Raw genomic sequence first — 18953 nt, 5'->3', positions numbered from 1 at the left:
AGTCTAGGGTTGACGTCTCTTAATTTAGTTAGACCCAAAGGGGCGGCGTATTCTTTACCCACACATCCACAAATGAAACCACAGGTACCACAAACGTCGACACAAACCCCTTTCGTATATTCCTTAAAACCCATCGCTATCTCTCTCTCTCTCTCCCTCCCTCTCTTTCTCTCCCAATGGTGCCGATGCGAGGGTGTGCCAGTATGCTCGCTGAGTGGCTGCGTGTAAACACAGCTTATGCTTATGCTCCCAGAGTGGCCCGCTTCGTCATTTGCTGAGCTGGTCGCCGAGAGGACACTCGAGAAGGCACCGCGACACCCCTGAGAAGTACCTAGAACACTTGCCACCTTACATGTCAGTATATTGCGATTAAGAATCCTGCTATATTTGCATATAGTTTGCCTGGCTATTTGCAAAAACCAATTAAAGAATTTTGCCATGACCAAGCATTGAAAGACACATTATAGATAGGATTATTTTAAATAAATATAATTTTTTTTATACGGCATGTGTTGGAGTGGTGGCGGTGGGAGGTGTCGGCGCGGATGTAGGCAGTGGCCGCGTCATAAGCCCCGCCCATATGGTCTTCAAGCTGTCCAAGCCGCGCGCCCACCCTACACTTCCATCCCTGTTTTGTTGTGATTTTTTTAACCCTTCTATTCGGAGGCGAATTCACAGACAAGGGAAGAGAGAATTTTAAGGATAACGCTCAGCAGGAGTGAAATGACGGAATAGAAATGCAAGGGATGGACAAGTGAAATAAGATGTTTGTTAATTTCTAGTACATATTGATAACTGCTGAGAAACCCAGCCCTCACTCGCACCACGAGGCGGGACTTCTAACGCCCGCGGATTAATTCACTTCGGTGCCTCGAAATCTCTGCTGCCGTCTGTAGTTTTTAGGGGAATATAAACATTCCACTTATTCTTCTGTGTAAGAAAATAGGTTCTACAGAAAGCAACGGACTTGGATACCGTTCCTGTCGAATGTCGATATCGGTAGACAGCAGACTAGTGGAGATTTCCTTTTTTTCGTTTTCTTTTTTTAATGTGGTCATGTGCGTGTGAAGTTGATCACAATCGGCAAGCCTGAAGGTGTGACGTGGGACGCGGACGCCCCGCCTCCCGAGCTCTGTGATTGGCCGAACGGGTGTTGACGGACCAATCAGTATTGTTGGCGGGTGTCGGGGGCTGGTGTGGCGACCATGACTTGGTGGTCGCCAGTGTAGGTGCGAACGCGCGATAGGAAGGCCGAGGGCCTATACGTCCTAAGTGTCAGTCACCACGCCTTGCCTCCTACACCTCTTTTACACCATTCTAAAAGCTGAAAAAGCGCTCGTCTCTAAAATACAACTAGTTCTGTTTCTATAGTGCAATGCGGAGGCTGTGAGGAGAGTAATCTTAGTGTGAAGCTCAATCATATACGAAAGAAAATTTTTTTTTTATAAGAAATACTGGTGTGATTTCGAAAGATGATTTTTGGGGATAGTTTTTTCTTTTGAGTTTGTATTTCAACACAAAGTTTGAGCTGCCGTGAATTTATTTTTGGTTTGTTGTGATTGGAAAGGGAAAACCCGAAGGAGGGAGAAGATCGTAGCCTCGACGTCGATTTGTTGGAGCTGTGTGAAAGAAAAAGTTGAAATTTGGGAGTCCCTTCGGTCTGGAGGTCTCTTCTCGCTCGCAACCTCTCAGATCTGTATATTCGGGTGTGGGTGGAAAGTGTGGGCGTGATGCGTGGGTGGTGGTGGCGGTGATGGTGTTCCAGAGTGCGTGTGAGTGAGAGAGAGTGAGAGTGTGTCGTCTTGCCTCCTCCTCCCCCACTCCTCATCAGCTGCCCTCATGCGATTCGACAATTCGCAACAGGAGTTTAGCCAACACTTGAACTCCCCGCTCAACTCGCCACCACCTCTAACCCCCGTGGGCGTGGGCGGCAGTATGGCATACCACCCGTTCCTTCTTCAAAGACCCACGGACTTTAGTGTCAATTCGCTCCTAACGCAATCGCCGTCGTATCTACCGTCGCTGGGGCTGCCTGCCGCCGCTGCGGCAGCGGCAGCGGCGGGATCACCAAATCCTTACAGTTTTCTCCCGAAATTCCCAGGTCATTTGGGCCACCCGTTCACCACCGCCGAGGATGTCCTCTCGCAATCCCACATGCGACCGCTCAGGTCGCTGGTGCCGGAGGAAGACGGCGTTGTGGACGACCCAAAGGTCACCCTAGAGTGCAAAGACCTGTGGGAGAAGTTTCATAAACTAGGCACCGAAATGGTCATCACGAAATCCGGCAGGTAGGAATCATGTGATGTTGATTTAGTCATTCTGAGATTATTTTTTGTTTCTCGAAAATATAAAGATTATCATATAACGTAAAATTTTACATTTTAATTTAATTTACTTCTAGCTTTATTTTCATATATGGAAAACTAAACGTAATTTTTTAAAAACTCATTATTTAGATTAAATGACCCATCTCAAATTTATATGAAATATATGTTCACTTTTTAATCATATCTTGCACTTTATTTTTGACAATTTGCTTTGGATATTCTTAAAGTAATAGATTCAATGTTTTGCTCAAATTCAATACATAATTTACCAAGAACAGGAAAGTGTCTTCAGAGGTAAAGATGGGAACAGAGATTGTGGTCCTTTGGGTCAGGCTCTTCATTAACAGAGCAATTTTTAAGTGTGAAAAGAGAGATCTTATCATAGATACAATATGTCTCGAATAATGAGTTGCTTGTAGAAAACACCCAGGAATAATTAGGAATGATAATTAAATCAGTTTTTTGTAGGATTATTATTCGGTAGAACATTTCCTTGTTTATGGATCACATTACCCTACTGGACAGAAATGTTTGGTTTTTGCTGTTTAAATGTTGCCAGCCTGAATATTTATAAACAAATATTTTGTTTCACCTCTCCTTGTATATAAGTGACTAGTATTTCAAAGACTAATTTATAAATAACATATTTCGTTTTTGCCTGTGATTCATTAATTTCATTTCACTACAAAGGCTTTGATATCCTCTAACTTCAGCTGATTGCACTCTTGTTCCTAAAGGGTTTAGTTAGAACAGATCCCCTCATATGGAACACTAGAGAAATAGCCATTGGTGAGACCGTAAAAACTGCCTCTCATTACTATGCAGTAACGATCGGTTGCAACAGAGTTTACATAGCAATTAAGTAGTTAGAGGGCAGTTTGGGCAGGCGGAGAGATTGGCAGTGTGTTAGCCCAGGAGCGAGGTCCATGTTTATTTATCAGTTTGCTTACCGCTCCGGAGATAAGTCCCGACACCGAAGTGATGCTATCAAGTACCCTAATAGAGCTTTGGAGAAAGACTCTCTCTCTCTCTCTCTCTCTCTCTCTCTCTCTCTCTCTCTCTCTCTCTCTCTCTCTCTCTCTCTCTCTCACACATAGAGAAGGGATGGAAATAGTGAGACTTGGGAAGGAATCCTTAGTGGGATGGGATGGGTATGTGCTTCTGGGCATAGGGGATAAATGCTGTGTTCAGGGTCTTCTGTATTACACCGGAAAAATGATATGTTATACCCAAGTTAACTTGTGTATTTTTAAAATCGTGCGATGGGAGATATAACGTGAGACGGCGAAAGAGCGGTCAAATTTGCGGGATGTTACGTCTAGTACCAAGCGATCTGAGTGTATACGAGACTTTTATGTGTGCTTAGTTCGATGTTAGTGTGGAAAAAAGCACGATGCTGATTCATGTTCCTTGTAAGCTTAGCTTTCGTAGTTACTCTCATTTAGTTGCTTGTAAAAATCTCTCATGCCCCTAGGAACACCGCCGTAGAAGGGCATCAACGTAGCTTCAGGGGGTAGGAATTAGCATGACCATCCTCTGTTCTCTTTTATGAAATAAATGCAAAAAGGTTATGATCTCTGCGGTCTAACGCCGGCGGTGATGGGCGCAGCTGGTAGAGAGCTTTTGGGGACCAACACCAGAAGGCTGTCTTACATCGCCTGCTGGATCCATCTCTTTTTGCTTTTAGACCGCCCAAGAGGTTCGTGATAGATGTTCGTTAATATTATCCGTTTCTCGGAAAAGGTCGAATTACCATAGTAGGACCAGTACAGTTGCGCTGACAATGTGCAATGTTGAAGTCATCTTATCGAGGGTTGCGGGATAGAGGGACAGCAGTTACGGAGCGGAGGTTCTAACCGCTGTGGGTTCCCCTTAGTGTACCAGTAGCTAAGTGGGTATTCTATTTGGTTTTTATGTACACATGGGTACTACGTCTAGCGTTGTCGCTTTCCGTATGCGTGTTTTGCCTGCGAATTCTTATCCATTTCGCAGATGAAAATATGATGAAAGGGACCAAGGCTAATTTGCCTATTAAGAATTTTGTAAGTTTAGTGATCAAGAATCAACGATATCTTTCCTGTAAGCTTTTCCATACTTCTCAGGTCTCCAAATCCTACCGTTGATATTCGGATGAATTTGTTAATATTTATTTGAATTTCTCTCGCCTTTCAAAGAAGTGACTCATTTGGTATATAAATTTCTGTGTATCTAATTCCTTTAATTTTTTATTTGTTGATTTATCTAATTTAGCCCAGTTTTTATGGCTTTCTTGGTCTTAGTGGTCATTTAATACTTTCATCGTGATATATTGTATTTATGGGTAGATATTTTTATAGGTTTTAAAACCGGTTTTTCAAATTTTCAAAGAATATAATTTTTGGTATACTGATCAAGAAAAATTGAAATAAATTTAATCTTGCACACAACCTGAACCTGTCGCCAATTTTCTGCCATGCCAAAATACTGTAATAAACTTAGCTGAATCATAATCATTTTTATATTTACGATGATCGGAGTTGCTCCGACTAAAGGGAATTAAGTGATACTTAATACTAGAACAATTTCTAATTAACAGACGAAAGATAGCGATGATTTTGGAATTAATGAACCATGAATTTGTATATATATATATATATATATATATATATATATATATATATATATATATATATATATATATATATATATATACACATATATATATCTATTTATATATATATACTATGTATATATATATATGTATATATGTGTGTGTTATATATATATATGTGTGTATATATATATATTATACATATATATATATATATATATATATATATATATATATATATATATATATATATATATATATATATATATATATATATATTATATACATGATGTAGTGAAGTAGTCGAAAACAAGCTTATGTCCGTTATTTAGATAAAGATAGTGACTGCATGATTACTTGCATTTTAAATGGCAGACGAAGAAGTATCAATGTAACTTTTAACATTTTCATGGGATCCAATTGATGCTGTTATTGATTATTGTTGTTTTTTTAGACGTATATATATTTTTAATCAGTGGTTAGTCTCCGTTATTTTGTAAATTCTAGCTGTATTTAACGATTCATTTCCAAAGTGTGATATGAAACCATGATTTTATGTTCTTGTAAATTTAATTTCTGTTTTGAATTAAGGGGAATTAAGTGTACATGTCATATTATTTGCACAAATAAATTATATATATGTATATATATATATATATATATATTTGTGTATATATACAGCACTGTATGTTATATATATAGTATATTATATATATGTATATATATATATACTGTAATTAATATATATTTACACATATATATATATATATATATATATATACACATATACATATACATATAAAGGGTGTGTATTAACTTTTCCGGATGTTACAGACTAAATGAAATAAGTGTTAATTTTTATTGCGTAAAAATGTAACAATTAGTACAAAATAACATGTTAGTAAATTTAGCCATAATAATATTTATTTATTAAACTAAGAGCAATGTTTATATTATACCACGTCAATATCGTGATTTATGTTAGTAATTCTTTTATGAGGATTGAAATAGTATTTCCGTTGTTTTCGGGACTAAAATAATTTCTCATTAATCTTGTTTACATGGTTTATGTAGATTGGACATTTTGTTGCATATTCAAGTTTATTACTGATATACTATTTATCATATTTATACAGTATATGTATACATGTAGCTCTTTATATATATATATATATATATAATATATATATATATAATATATATATATATATATATATATATATATTTAGATATATATAGAGATATATATATATATATATATATATATATATATATATATATATATATATATATATATATATATATATATATCTGATAAGAGAGAGAAATGCAATAATCAAGCTATTATAAAGCCGTTAATAATATTGTTTTGACAAGCAACATCGCACTTCGCAAGATAAATAGGTTAAATGTAAACCTTAAACAAATTTTTCTCGGTTTTCAAACGCTCTCGAAATATAAATAAGATCTTCCTCTTCCAAATAATCATGTGTTCAGCATTTTTCGAATTTTGTACGGCTCGTAATAACCGTTATATCGGAGAAAATACAATATTAGCGGCGCGCTAGCGGCAGGTAGCGGGGAGGAGTGTAGTCGATGTGTGATGGTAGCGAGGGAGAGAAAGAGAGAGAGAGACCTGCGCAAGCTGGTCGAGGCATTATTGCAATCTCGCTCTAGACCACTAAGCGCGCACATACATACATACACACACACTACTCTAACCCCGTTCGCCCCTGCAACATGCTTCTCTCTCTCTCTCTCTCTCTCTCTCTCTCTCTCTCTCTCTCTCTCTCTCTACCGTCTTAATTTACTTCTCTTGTGGTCTTTTTGCAGATACGTGCGTTCGAGTGCACGCGTATTTATACTCGCATACATTTCAATGCTTACTGATGAGCTTTTCCATACAGTTATGTGAATAAACACATGTTTAGATTGTAAATAATGCATATTATTTGTATGCATACACGCACGAAATATCAATGCTAATTTCATTTTCCCTTACCTTATTGGAAGTCTTTATGTTATTCCGTGTTCCCTTGCAATGTCTCGTATAGCTTTAGGTTATGATATTGCTGTAGATGTACAAACTTGCGTTGAAGTTGTTTTATATTATATATATATATATATATATATATATATATATATATATATAGTCATGATGCATAGCTTTAGGTTATCATATTGCTGTAGATGTACAAACGCAATAATTTTCGTTTTGAATATATTTCTTTAAAGTAATTTTATAATCTAAAATAATGCATAATTTTATATATAATGTCTTTACATCCTTATAAGGGTGGCTGTTACAACGCGTCAACAGAGTTTCCATCTAATGCATAATTCCCCTGATTTGTCCTAAAGTCATCTATCGACGCATAGACTTGTAAGAGAAATCACAGTCAGGCGACAGTTGATTGATAGTAACGCTGCCAATCACTCCTGTGACGTCGCCTTCAGCGTTGCAAGGGAACCCCCCCCCCCCCTTCCTCCCTTCTATTCCCCCCGAAGGCTTTATCATAATAAGTGCAAAGGTGATGATGATGATGATGGTGAGAGGCGTTATAGTGATATAATGAAGTCGTCGTTTGGTACCAACATGGAAATTGAGATGTCGTTTCGAATATCTTGTTTCCGCAACAATTTACATAATGACATTTAGAACTTTTCACGAAGCAAAACTTTCTTCTTTTTTTTTACGCTTTTGTTATTTCTGTCGCGGATTTTCATAGGAAAAGGGCAATGAAAAAATTTTTTTTAATAAGTTTTATTGTCTATGTTAGAGTATTTGATGCAGCATATTTGTGTGTGTGTGTATTTTTCGAATTTTTACTTAAGGAGAAATTACTTTTTGCGCTGAGGGATGAAGTACACACACACACATATATATATATATATATATATATATATATATATATATATATATATATATATGTGTGTGTGTGTGTGTGTGTCCGTGTGTATATGTATATATATTTATATATATACTGGTTGTATATTTAACATTTATTTCAATCATGGCATATATATATATATATATATATATATATATATATATATATAGCTGTGTATGTGTATATAATGCTGTATCTATATTCAACATTGGGATTTCATTAACTGATATACCCTACTGTGTAGATTTAAAACTACCATATATTCGTCCATAACAAATGTTTCCAAAGGTCTGTTGTATTTTTAATTCTCAAACATTTGTAGAACAAACGCAGTGCTTCATAAATTTCAATTCACTTCACAGACCAACATCGCCAAGAGTTCTGAGGCTGTTGTTCAATCATTTATTTTCGTTTATGTTTTCGTTCAAGTTCATCGCTTGTTACTAACCAATCTTTAATGTAGGCCTATATAAGATTATAGTCGAGTCATCAAGCCTATAATGTTTCACTTGTATTTGTTAAATTTGAAATTACTACGACCACGAAAGGCGTCACAATATATATATTCTATATAATTCCATCGCATGAAATATTTAATATAAAACAATATTCCATAACAAATACGCAATAACAGTATTTGATCTGCTGGCTTTTGTTTTCCGACTTTATGTTTTATAATATTCATTTTATAGTTTTGCTACTAAATTGTGAGTTTATTAAGTCAAAGGACGTTGAATTGCACTGGTCTATTTCCGACATTCATATGCTTTAGAATTAGGCAGAATCTAGTTGTCAGTCAAAAATTCTACTTGTACGTTATATTCCGAATCTAGGAATGATAAATGTAAAAAAAATCGGGTACGATACCAGATGATATTTTACAGTATATTCTGATTTTATACTATTTTTTTTAAATAATTTAACTACGGTATTATGATATTTGCTTTTGGTGATGTTGATAGAGGTAAAACGTTTTATATATATATATATATATATATATATATATATATATATATATATATATATATATATATATATATATATACGCGTGAGTTTTTTATAATTTTTTTCAAATTTGCTCTGACAATGGATCTCAGCCCCATAAGGAAATAACTTTAATGATAATTATTTTGAGCGAATTCTATATTAAAGGGTACGTGTAGCTATATATATATATATATATATATATATATATATATATCACACACACATATATATATATATATATATATAATAGCGGACATTTCATCCCTCATGTGCTACTCAATATTTCAAGAATTTTAGAGTTGTGTCTTAATCGTTCATCATCATCACATTTATTAGAGAAAATTTACATTATTTGTTAATGCTTCTGGGATGGAACACAGTATATACAGTAGATTTACATTTATATTCTAGTCTAAAATATTTTTTCTAACTTCTTGAAGCAATATTAGATTTGTCGTTTTATATGTATATATATATATATATATATATATATATATATAGTCTTTATAGTTTATATATGACATATCTGTTTTTGACGTTGTTAATAGTTTATATATGACATATCTATTTTGACGTTGTTACTGTTTTTAGAATGATTTATTGTTAATTTGTTCTTATTTATTTATTTCCTTATTTCCTTTCCTCACTGAGCTATTATTTCCTATTGGAGCCCTTGGGCTTATAGCATCTTGCTTTTCCAACTAGGGTTGTAGCTTGGCTAGTAATGATAATAATAATATATATGATGCATATACTAATACATATTCATTTATGTAAAGAAGAATTTTTTATTGATTTGGTATCCTATTGCGAAAATCATTTAAAAGTTCTTGCAATATTTGATAAATTAAACCTTATCAGACGTTTACCCGACAATACAATTTAGAAAAAAATATTTATGAATGTTGCGACTTTACTAATAATGCATCTCTTAGAATATATATATATATATATATATATATATATCTGTATATATACTGTACATATACATCATATATGTATATATATATATATATATATATATTGTTTGTGTGTAGCTCATATGTATTTATATAGTTTATTCACAGTTACTCAAGTTTGAAGAGTTAAGAAATGCTATCAGAAATATATTCCTCCTATTCGCAGACTAGATAATACAGATTCCTTAATACATAATACCTCAAAAAATTTCCTTTATTTTTATCTCATTGATATGAAATTACGATCCTTTCTGGAGAATCATTTTAGTTTTTCCTTTTCCTTTTCTCACTGTTTGGATTCTTGTAGAAAAGATGTGGATTATGTGTACTTTTTTATGCAATATTAACTGATATCTCGATCATATGCTAATCATATACTGTATATTAGTTATTCATATTTATTCATTATTTCTACTTCCTTTTGCCATTTCTTGGTGATATATGGTTGGTTATTCATTGAATGGTAAATAAAGATATTGAGAAGATCATAGTAATTGATGTCTTTAAATAAATTTAGCATTAATATGTATCTAATTGTGATATATTGTCTGTCAAAGGTAATTCTAATATTGCGCCAATTAGGTAGCATGTATTGTAGCATAGGGACATGTTTAAGACAAGTGCAGTGATATTACATAAACTGTAATAATATTTAATTCTTCATTTGTTTTGTTTTTTTGATCTCTGGGTTCTGAATTCACAAATGCAGTAGGGCCTACTTGGGAAGAATAAATTTAAAAAAGTGATATTTGCGTATGAAAGGAAGAACTTACACGCTTTCAAAATATATTTCTTTTTATTAGCGAAGGTAGAATTTACACGCTTTCAAAATATATTTCTTTTAGCGAAGGTAGAATTTACACGCTTTCAAAATATATTTCTTTTAGCGAAGGTAGAATTTACACGCTTTCAAAATATATTTCTTTTAGCGAAGGTAGAACACACACGCTTTCAAAATATATATTTGTTTTTATTACAAAGTTTATTGGTCATTCACAAATATTGCGGTCTTACGTCATCAAGATGGTTGATGTTAAAAATATTTTTTTTTTCGCTATGAGATATTTAACTTAACTTACATGATCTTGAGCGCTACTGAGATTAAAGGTAATAATTTATTTAACTACATGGATAATGTTAAGGAGATATTGTCCTCATTTTAGTAGATATTTAATGCTACCTTCAGATTTGTAAATATTGCTTTGAATGTTGTGTGTGTGTGTATATATATATATATATATATATATATATATATATATATATATATATATATATATATATGTATATAATATATATATATATATATATATATATATATATATATGTATATGTATAATATATGATATATAATTTTTTTTTTCAAATGCAGATAATACATATATTGATTTCTATTTTAGACGCTCTAGGAAATAATTTTCTCAGATAGATATAATTTAAATACTTCCTTTTGCTTAATAGAAATTCTAATATCGCCGCCTTAATTTCTCAATTCTCAAAATGATTTTGCCATTTTAAATAACGTTCAAGAATTAAAAGACCGGTAGTTATGTGTATAAAGTTGATAAATAAAAAAAAATTACTACAAGTATTGATATTACCTTTGATTTTGGACGAATAAATATACATTACTATATTGTTCGGAATGATAAAAGTAGTTTTCTTAGGCATCAAGGTTAAGATATTCGTCTAGTAGAAATGCTTACCTTTTATAAAAAAAAAATGTATACCGATAAACACACACACACACACACATATATATATATATATATATATGTAATACATATATTGTATATATATAATATATATATATATATATATATAACATATCAGTATTTGACCATTGCTATAATATAAAACAAACTTAAAAACCGATCGAAAACATTGTTTTTGGAATTGAAACTTTAAAATGAGGAACTTTAATCGGAAGCATATTGTTCTACCATATGATTGATGATTTTTTTTTTTTTTTTTTTGCTGAACGGTACTCTTAAAAAATATCTTTCGAATAATATTCTTCATGTTTTTAACATACGTCATTAATTCTGTTGTGGACCCCGCTACGTGAGAATTTATCCTATAGTTTGTTATTATTCGTTGCTTTCACGTAAACGCAAAGTCGCGGAATAAAGAGTGAAATACACAAGCTCCTCTCTCTCTCTCTCTCTCTCTCTCTCTCTCTCTCTATATATATATATATATATATATATTATATATATATATATATATATTTATATGTATATATATCCGCACGTATATACTTATGTATACATAATTAAATATATACACCCAGTATGTATATATATATATATATATATATCCATCCGCATGGAGTGTGTCTAACTTGTGTGCAACGAAGAGAAAACTTAAAAAGAGTAAAGAAGAAGATGAGAAGGGAGGAAGGAAGGAAAGAGGGAGTAAGACTTTGAGTAAGAGGTTCTCGCAAATGGAAACCTCCGAGACTGTTCTGCCCTATCAATCAGAGTCTGAATTGGGTGAGACATAACGAAGACATGCCTCCGTGTTTGCCACCAGCCCTTTTCCTACGCCTCTACGTGTTGGCAAAGTAAACAAGCGTCTATGAGTAAATAGTAAAAAAAAGATACAGTTGCTAATGGGAACCAGATTTTGGAACAAAGATGATGGTGGGGGGTTTAGATAGGGGGCTGGTGATGGGGGAGAAGGACAGATAAAGATAAGGAGTGGTTAAAATGGGGGACACAGACGAGGACGAGAGAGAGAGAGAGAGAGAGAGAGAGAGAGATGAGGAAGAAAAGAGAGAATGGACTGTGGAGGGTGTCGCTGATTCCGTGAAGGGCAAGAAGAGCCAAATGTGGGGGGTCGACGACCCCCAAGTTGACTCTTAACTTTTTTTTTCTCTCCCCCACTCTCTCTCTCTCTCTCTCTCTCTCTCTCCCCCCCCCTGCTTCTCCTCTCCCTCTCCCTTCTTTATGGCTTTTGCCGAGCGTCATTGTCACCCTCTAAGGAAAGATATTCTGTAAAAATGTGACCAAAGCTTCAGTGTTTGATAGAAAGGCGAAGAAGGGGTTGAGGGGTATGGGAAGCGGAGTCTCGTTGGTCAAGGAGTCTTGTTGACATTTCCCTCAATGCCCTTTTCTTTATGTGTCTCCGAATGTATGTAATGTATGTGTTTTCATCATCGTTTTTTTTTATATATTTGTTTATTGATAATTTATTCTTTCTCTTTCATTGCAATAATGATGAAGAAAGGTTCGAAGTATCATGAACGACTTAATTCACGTGCCCAGACATTTGAATGCGAGCGAATTTAAATTGAATTTATGCAAATAATGATTAAGAAAGGACCATGGGAGTTTAATAATGGTTGAAATATCATGAACGACTTACTTAATTCTTGTACATGTGCCTAAACATTTGAATGAGAGAGAATTTAAACCAAAATTATACATGAACAAGCCACCGATAGCATGTAGATGCTCCATGCTGTTTCCCGCAAAACTGACATAATGCTAAACATCATAAACATCTATATATCCCAGTAGATAACAAAGGAGACCCATCGTTCAAGGGGGGGGGGGGGTGGCATAGGATGCACTAGTGCGCATACAAATACGAGAACGCACATACACACATATACACATTGACAGTATTATACTTCAACCAGGTTAAGAAAAAATGCTGAAAAGAGCACTAGTGTGTGTACGATAAGGCACTGTGGGCGGGGCTAACGAGATGAGGGGAGGAGAAGTTAAAGGCAAGGTGCCACACACTTCCACCTTCTGTATTTTGGCCTCTTGGCACGCCCTCTCTCTCTCTCTCTCTCTCTCTCTCTCTCTCTCTGTCAAGTGATGTTATTTTTTAAAATTTTCATTACATTAATTGTTTAGAGATTTTTTTTTATTTTATTTTAATTTGAAGACAATTTGTTTCAAGAATGATTTTAAGAATATTTCAGTTATGATATTTGATTCAAAAGTTACAGTTGATAAATATACGTAAAAAAAAAGCTATGAGCATAAGGCATTATTTTTACCGTCTTCATATTGACGTCAGATATTCTGCTGACTCAAGTAATTTCTGGTTTTTTTTTTTTTTGTTTCTTTCTTTCTTTTCCGGCAGACACAATGGTTCTGTGACAAACTTCACATTCTATTTTATTTTTCTTATGGTTTTGCCATTGATATTTTGTTGATTTAATGTTATTAGATATTTTAATTAATGTGGAATGTCTTTGAAAGTTATTTTTATTTATTTTTTTATTATATTTTTGTCGGTTTGGTTTATTTAACTATATTTGTTGATTTAGTGTTATTAGATCTTTCAATTAATGCGGAATGTCTGAAATTTTAATAAAATTGGCGGTTATTTTCAAAACTTGTGCGGCTAATGACATTTGTTTTATATTTTATATATATATATATATATATATATGTGTGTGTGTGTGTGTGTGTAAGATGCACGTCACAATACTACATATAGCCTTTGGTTCTTTGGTTCTGTTTTTCATCTGGTACTTTCGAAAATGTTCATAATTTGCAAAAAAAAAAAAAAAAATTGTATTCGCCTTTTTATGAATAATTTACTGGTACTGGTGCTTCCGTAATGCTTTTTTTTTCTAGATGTAGATCATATTAGAATTACATTTTGTCTTAAAACCTAGTTTTTAACATAATTACATGGCCCGGTAAACAAAATAGTGCAAACAGTGGTAATGAAATATTAGAAGAGACAAAATCAAGAAAAAATCGTCTAAGAATGGGAAAACTTGAAATAAAAAAGGAACAAATAATGTTATAATAATAAGTGTTCATTAAAATCAATGAAATCGGGGAAAGAAATATTTTAGAATCAAGTAAGATATAAATGACAATTGATTTAAAGACAGAAAGGGAAATTATAAAATTTACTCCAATTGCTTAGTTACAGACGCCGTATTAGGAACCATAGAAATCGGGTAACAATCAGGATATTGGAATGGGCTTTTAAGTGGTGGACAAGTTGAAAGGGTAGGAAAATCGGGGTAGCAAGGAATCAAAGTGGGTTGGGGGAGTGATTCGAGGATAAAGTGTAAAATGGTGAAAAAGGTGGGGGGGGGGTGAGTGTGAGATCTTAGATTAGCCCCCTTCTCCTCGTCCCCTCACCCCCACTCTATTCCCAAAGCAATCATAGGGGAGCTCTAATTACAAACCTCAGTGGGATGAAACTGCTACTTTATCCAGCGTATCTTCACAAAGGTTCCGACAGCTCGCCCATAGGCTGGTTCTCTCTCTCTCTCTCTCTCTCTCTCTCTCTCTCTCTCTCTCTCTCTCTATATATATATATATATATATATATATATATATATATATATATATATATATCATTTCATTTTTACGTCGGCATTTTATAAGAGTCGATAAGATTAGATGTCTTTCACACGTTTTAAGCTATTTGTACTATTTCCTATGGTATAGTTAAATTGTAAAGCCCTTGATTTTGCGTTCAAACTAGAAATTAGTCTCTACCTTTTCCAACTAGGGTTGTAGCTTAACAAGTAATAATGATAATAATAATAATAATAATAATACCTGCCAAGTAATTCCTAATTTGTTAATAACAGATGAACTCTAATTCAGAGGTTTGTCCTAAAGGATATTTCTTTTCCAAATTTATAGATCTGCAAAACTAGGACATACATTTTACATTACACCAAATGTCCTGTCTTAAAAAGGGGTATCGAGAGCTAGGTATTGCTGTAGGAACATGTGGTGTCATAAAATGCGATAATGGTTTTATAGACTTTTAATTACGCATAATCTGGTGATTGAATTATAATTTTCTCATTCACCTTTTTTAAATTCAAGCAGTAAATGTATCCGATAGCTTTTTTATGTTTAATGTATATTGGGTTTTTAATGGTTTGACAGGTGTTGAAACATCGTGTCCAGTAATGGTAAATGAAATAGTGATATTGAATATTAATAGACGTTTGTTCTAGATCGCAGATTTTCGTAAAGCTATTGATGGTTTTATTGAAGATGTAAGTGCATGGCGACATTGATTATGCATATAAGAATATTTGTTTTAATTGGTAACTGCATATGATAAGCGCTTTCAAGGTTGACATGGACTAAATCTAGCAAAATATATCTTATACATTGTACTTTCCTTTAAACTAATTGTGTATCTAAATGATAAATGAAATAGCTCTTAGTTAATCAGAGGGAATAAAAAATATAGTTCTAGGTCTACCTGCTGAGTTATCAGCAGCCATTGCCTGTCCCTCCCTGGTCCTAGTTTGTATGGAGACGGGGGTTCGGTTGCTGATCATGTGTACGTGACAATAAATAATATAGTTCTTGATTATTCAGAGGAAAACAAAAATGTAGTTCTTGAGTATTTACGGCTCAGGTGTTTGGTAACAGTTGAAGTTCAATAGTTTGACTTTCTTTCCTTGAAGGTAATATCTAATATCCTTTCCTCACTGGGCTATTTTCCATGTTGGAGCCCTCGGGCTTATAGTATTCTGCTTTTCCTACTGGTATAGTAGCTTAGCAAATAATAATAATTATAATTATAATAATATAAACATGCGTAGTTTTGTTACCCGAGAGAAAGAAAATATTCCAAATATCATATTACCTTGGATGAAGTTATATTCGGTTAGACTTGTATTTTCCCTTTTTCCCCGAAGTGGTGTTTGGTTCGCTTGTAGGCCTATCCAGAAGGGGCGTGACTCCCAGTTTTTGATGTCAGATAAGAATACCAATGAATCTGGCTGGTGTAATTTAATTTAATGTTTTACTTTTTTCGGTTTTAGCAGTTGAAAAGCTTTTATTAATTTAGTTTAAACCAGTGAGATGCTACTTGTTTGGTCTCCTAGGAACTGTGTGAATCACAGCGCACTCGGGCGGCAAGTTTTTTCTTTTCTAGTTTATATATGAAATGTTGTTACTGTTCTTAATTTATTTTATTTTAATTGTTCATTAGTTCTCTTGAAGTTTATTAATTTCCTTATTTCCTTTCCTCACTGGACTATTTTTTCGGACCCCTTTGGGCTTATGGCTATTAATAATAGTAATAATAATAATGTTTTATATCAGTGACCATCTTCATAACTTGGTCCCCTAAGAAGCTATAAAACACATTCCACGTGGGCGTCAAGGCCACCCATATCTCGTACATAACCTTCACAAGCAGGCAGGTGCATCGCTCTCCCATGGGCGTGAGTCTTATTGGGTGACTTCTGTATAGACTGTGTATGTATATATGTATGTTTGTATGTGGGCAAGGAGCGTGTCTGACGTCGACATATGCTAATCAGGTGGTTGATAACTTCCGCCCTCCAAAACTTGCCGCTGAATCCTGCTATCGTATCCCCATCCTTAAATAAGTCCTCTTTTTATTACGCATTGCTGATAATGAACCATTAAGGTAATTATGATTATCACTTTTTAGTGTTCCGTCATTATATTTGGGTAGGATCTTGGTCACCTGGATCGAAGAACGAGTCTCCAGGAGAGAGAGAGAGAGAGAGAGAGAGAGAGAGAGAGAGAGAGAGAGCTATGATGTTACATGCAAAATAAATTAGGAACATTTCGATCATGTCATAAAACTTATTGGACAACAGTTTGTACTGATGTTTTAATAATCTAGTTGGGATTTTCAGAATTGTATGTGAAATTATAATAATGATAAATTCTCCATGCGGGTTCCAATAGCTGATATTAAATTATTATTATTATTATTATTATTATTATTATTATTATAGAAAAAAATAGAAAAACAGGTGGAAAGGAGAATATAACTAATTTTCATTTTTTATTTTTAAGTACATTTTTACAAAACATGACGGGGATTTTCCCCTTATTATTATTTAAATTGTTATTAACAGTAGTGCAATAAATTAGATTATTTACATTTGGTGTCTTTTTCTGTCATTAATTCGTGATCAGAAATCGATGTCAACAGACTTAATATTATATTAATTGATTCTTGAGAAGTTTAATGTTATGAATTTTGCAGCTACGCCACTGTATGAATTGATGATTATTGGTGTTACTATTGTAAGTGACCCATCAAAAATGACACCTAGATATTTAGATATGCACGCACACGCACCATCATCTCACCAGGGTATGAATACTCCCTCCCTCTCCCCCTATATGTGTGTGTTGTGTGTGTGTTTATATATAACATATATTTGTGTGCGTTTTTATATATATATATATATATATATATATATATATATATATATATATATATATGTGTGTGTGTGTGTGTGTATATATATATATATATATATATATATATATATATATATATATATATATATATATATATATATATATAGCCAAACACTTGCTCTTTATTACGCAGAGTAGATTGCAATAGTACTGTATTATTGCCTTGATTAATTTCTTCTGATTTCTGCCTTCTACGGTGTAATCATACACTATCCTTAACTGCACAACTTCTTGTTCTCTGTCCTCCACATTTAGAAGAATTCATTGTGGCGAAGAGTGACCTTGGACATATTTTTTTTTCCCTCCAAGAGTTTGCGGTATCCTGAAGGAGAAGCAGAAGGAAAGGAAGGTGTGTCGAAGAAGGAGGGTGGTGCGAGGGAGGGAATCATCATACATTCATAAGCGTGATTTATGAGGTACTTAATGTATAATTGTGGAATGTGGTGCGAGTCGCAGCGCATGGAATGAACATTTTCACTGCACAGAATGCGATTATGAGAAGGAAAATGGGGTAGGGGTTGTTTATAAATATGCTCTCGTCTTCGTTTCTCCTATCTACCCCCTTAACCTATAATTTGCAACCCTTCTCTATCACTTCTCCCTTCATTTACCCTAATCCCCCCCTTTTCCCCCTTCCCCCCCTCCCCCTATTTTTCCCAAGCAGTAGCGCCTATGCGAGAGGTGTTGGTTAGATGGTAATGTTGCGGTTTGCGTCGTTCGCCACCAGAGGCGCTACATTCACAACCCACAGCTATAATGTGGGAAGTGTCGCTCATCTCATTAGCATAAAAACTAATGCTCGGATTAGGATATATGTATTTTCCTTTTTTTTTCCTCTCTCTCTCGTCTCTGTTATTTTGTAATATATACATGGGTTTAACCGTCCTTCTAATAGCTGCAGGCTAATCGACCTGCATTTCCGCAAGTCGTGATTACTTTTGGGGTTGATATTTTTTTTTTTTTTTGGTCAAACGTCAGGCATTTTTTTTTTCAAG

At 33.9% G+C, this 18953-nt stretch overlaps 1 protein-coding gene across 1 annotated transcript in view; it reads left to right on the top strand.

Moving 5' to 3' along the window:
- Positions 1–721: 721 nt before the first annotated feature.
- Positions 722–18953, top strand: part of LOC137651462 (T-box transcription factor TBX3-like) — a gene marked incomplete at its 3' end in the record, with an annotated part of 396907 nt that continues 378675 nt past the window's right edge. The window contains exon 1 of the mRNA XM_068384687.1: positions 722–2288. Coding sequence (XP_068240788.1) covers positions 1840–2288 — 449 coding nt within the window. The remainder of the gene's footprint in view (positions 2289–18953) is intronic.

This window comes from Palaemon carinicauda, chromosome 13 (assembly GCF_036898095.1).
Source record: "Palaemon carinicauda isolate YSFRI2023 chromosome 13, ASM3689809v2, whole genome shotgun sequence".
Taxonomy (NCBI): Eukaryota; Metazoa; Arthropoda; class Malacostraca; order Decapoda; family Palaemonidae; genus Palaemon; species Palaemon carinicauda.
Note: the sequence above shows the minus strand (reverse complement) of the source record. Positions and strands in the feature narration are given on the sequence as shown.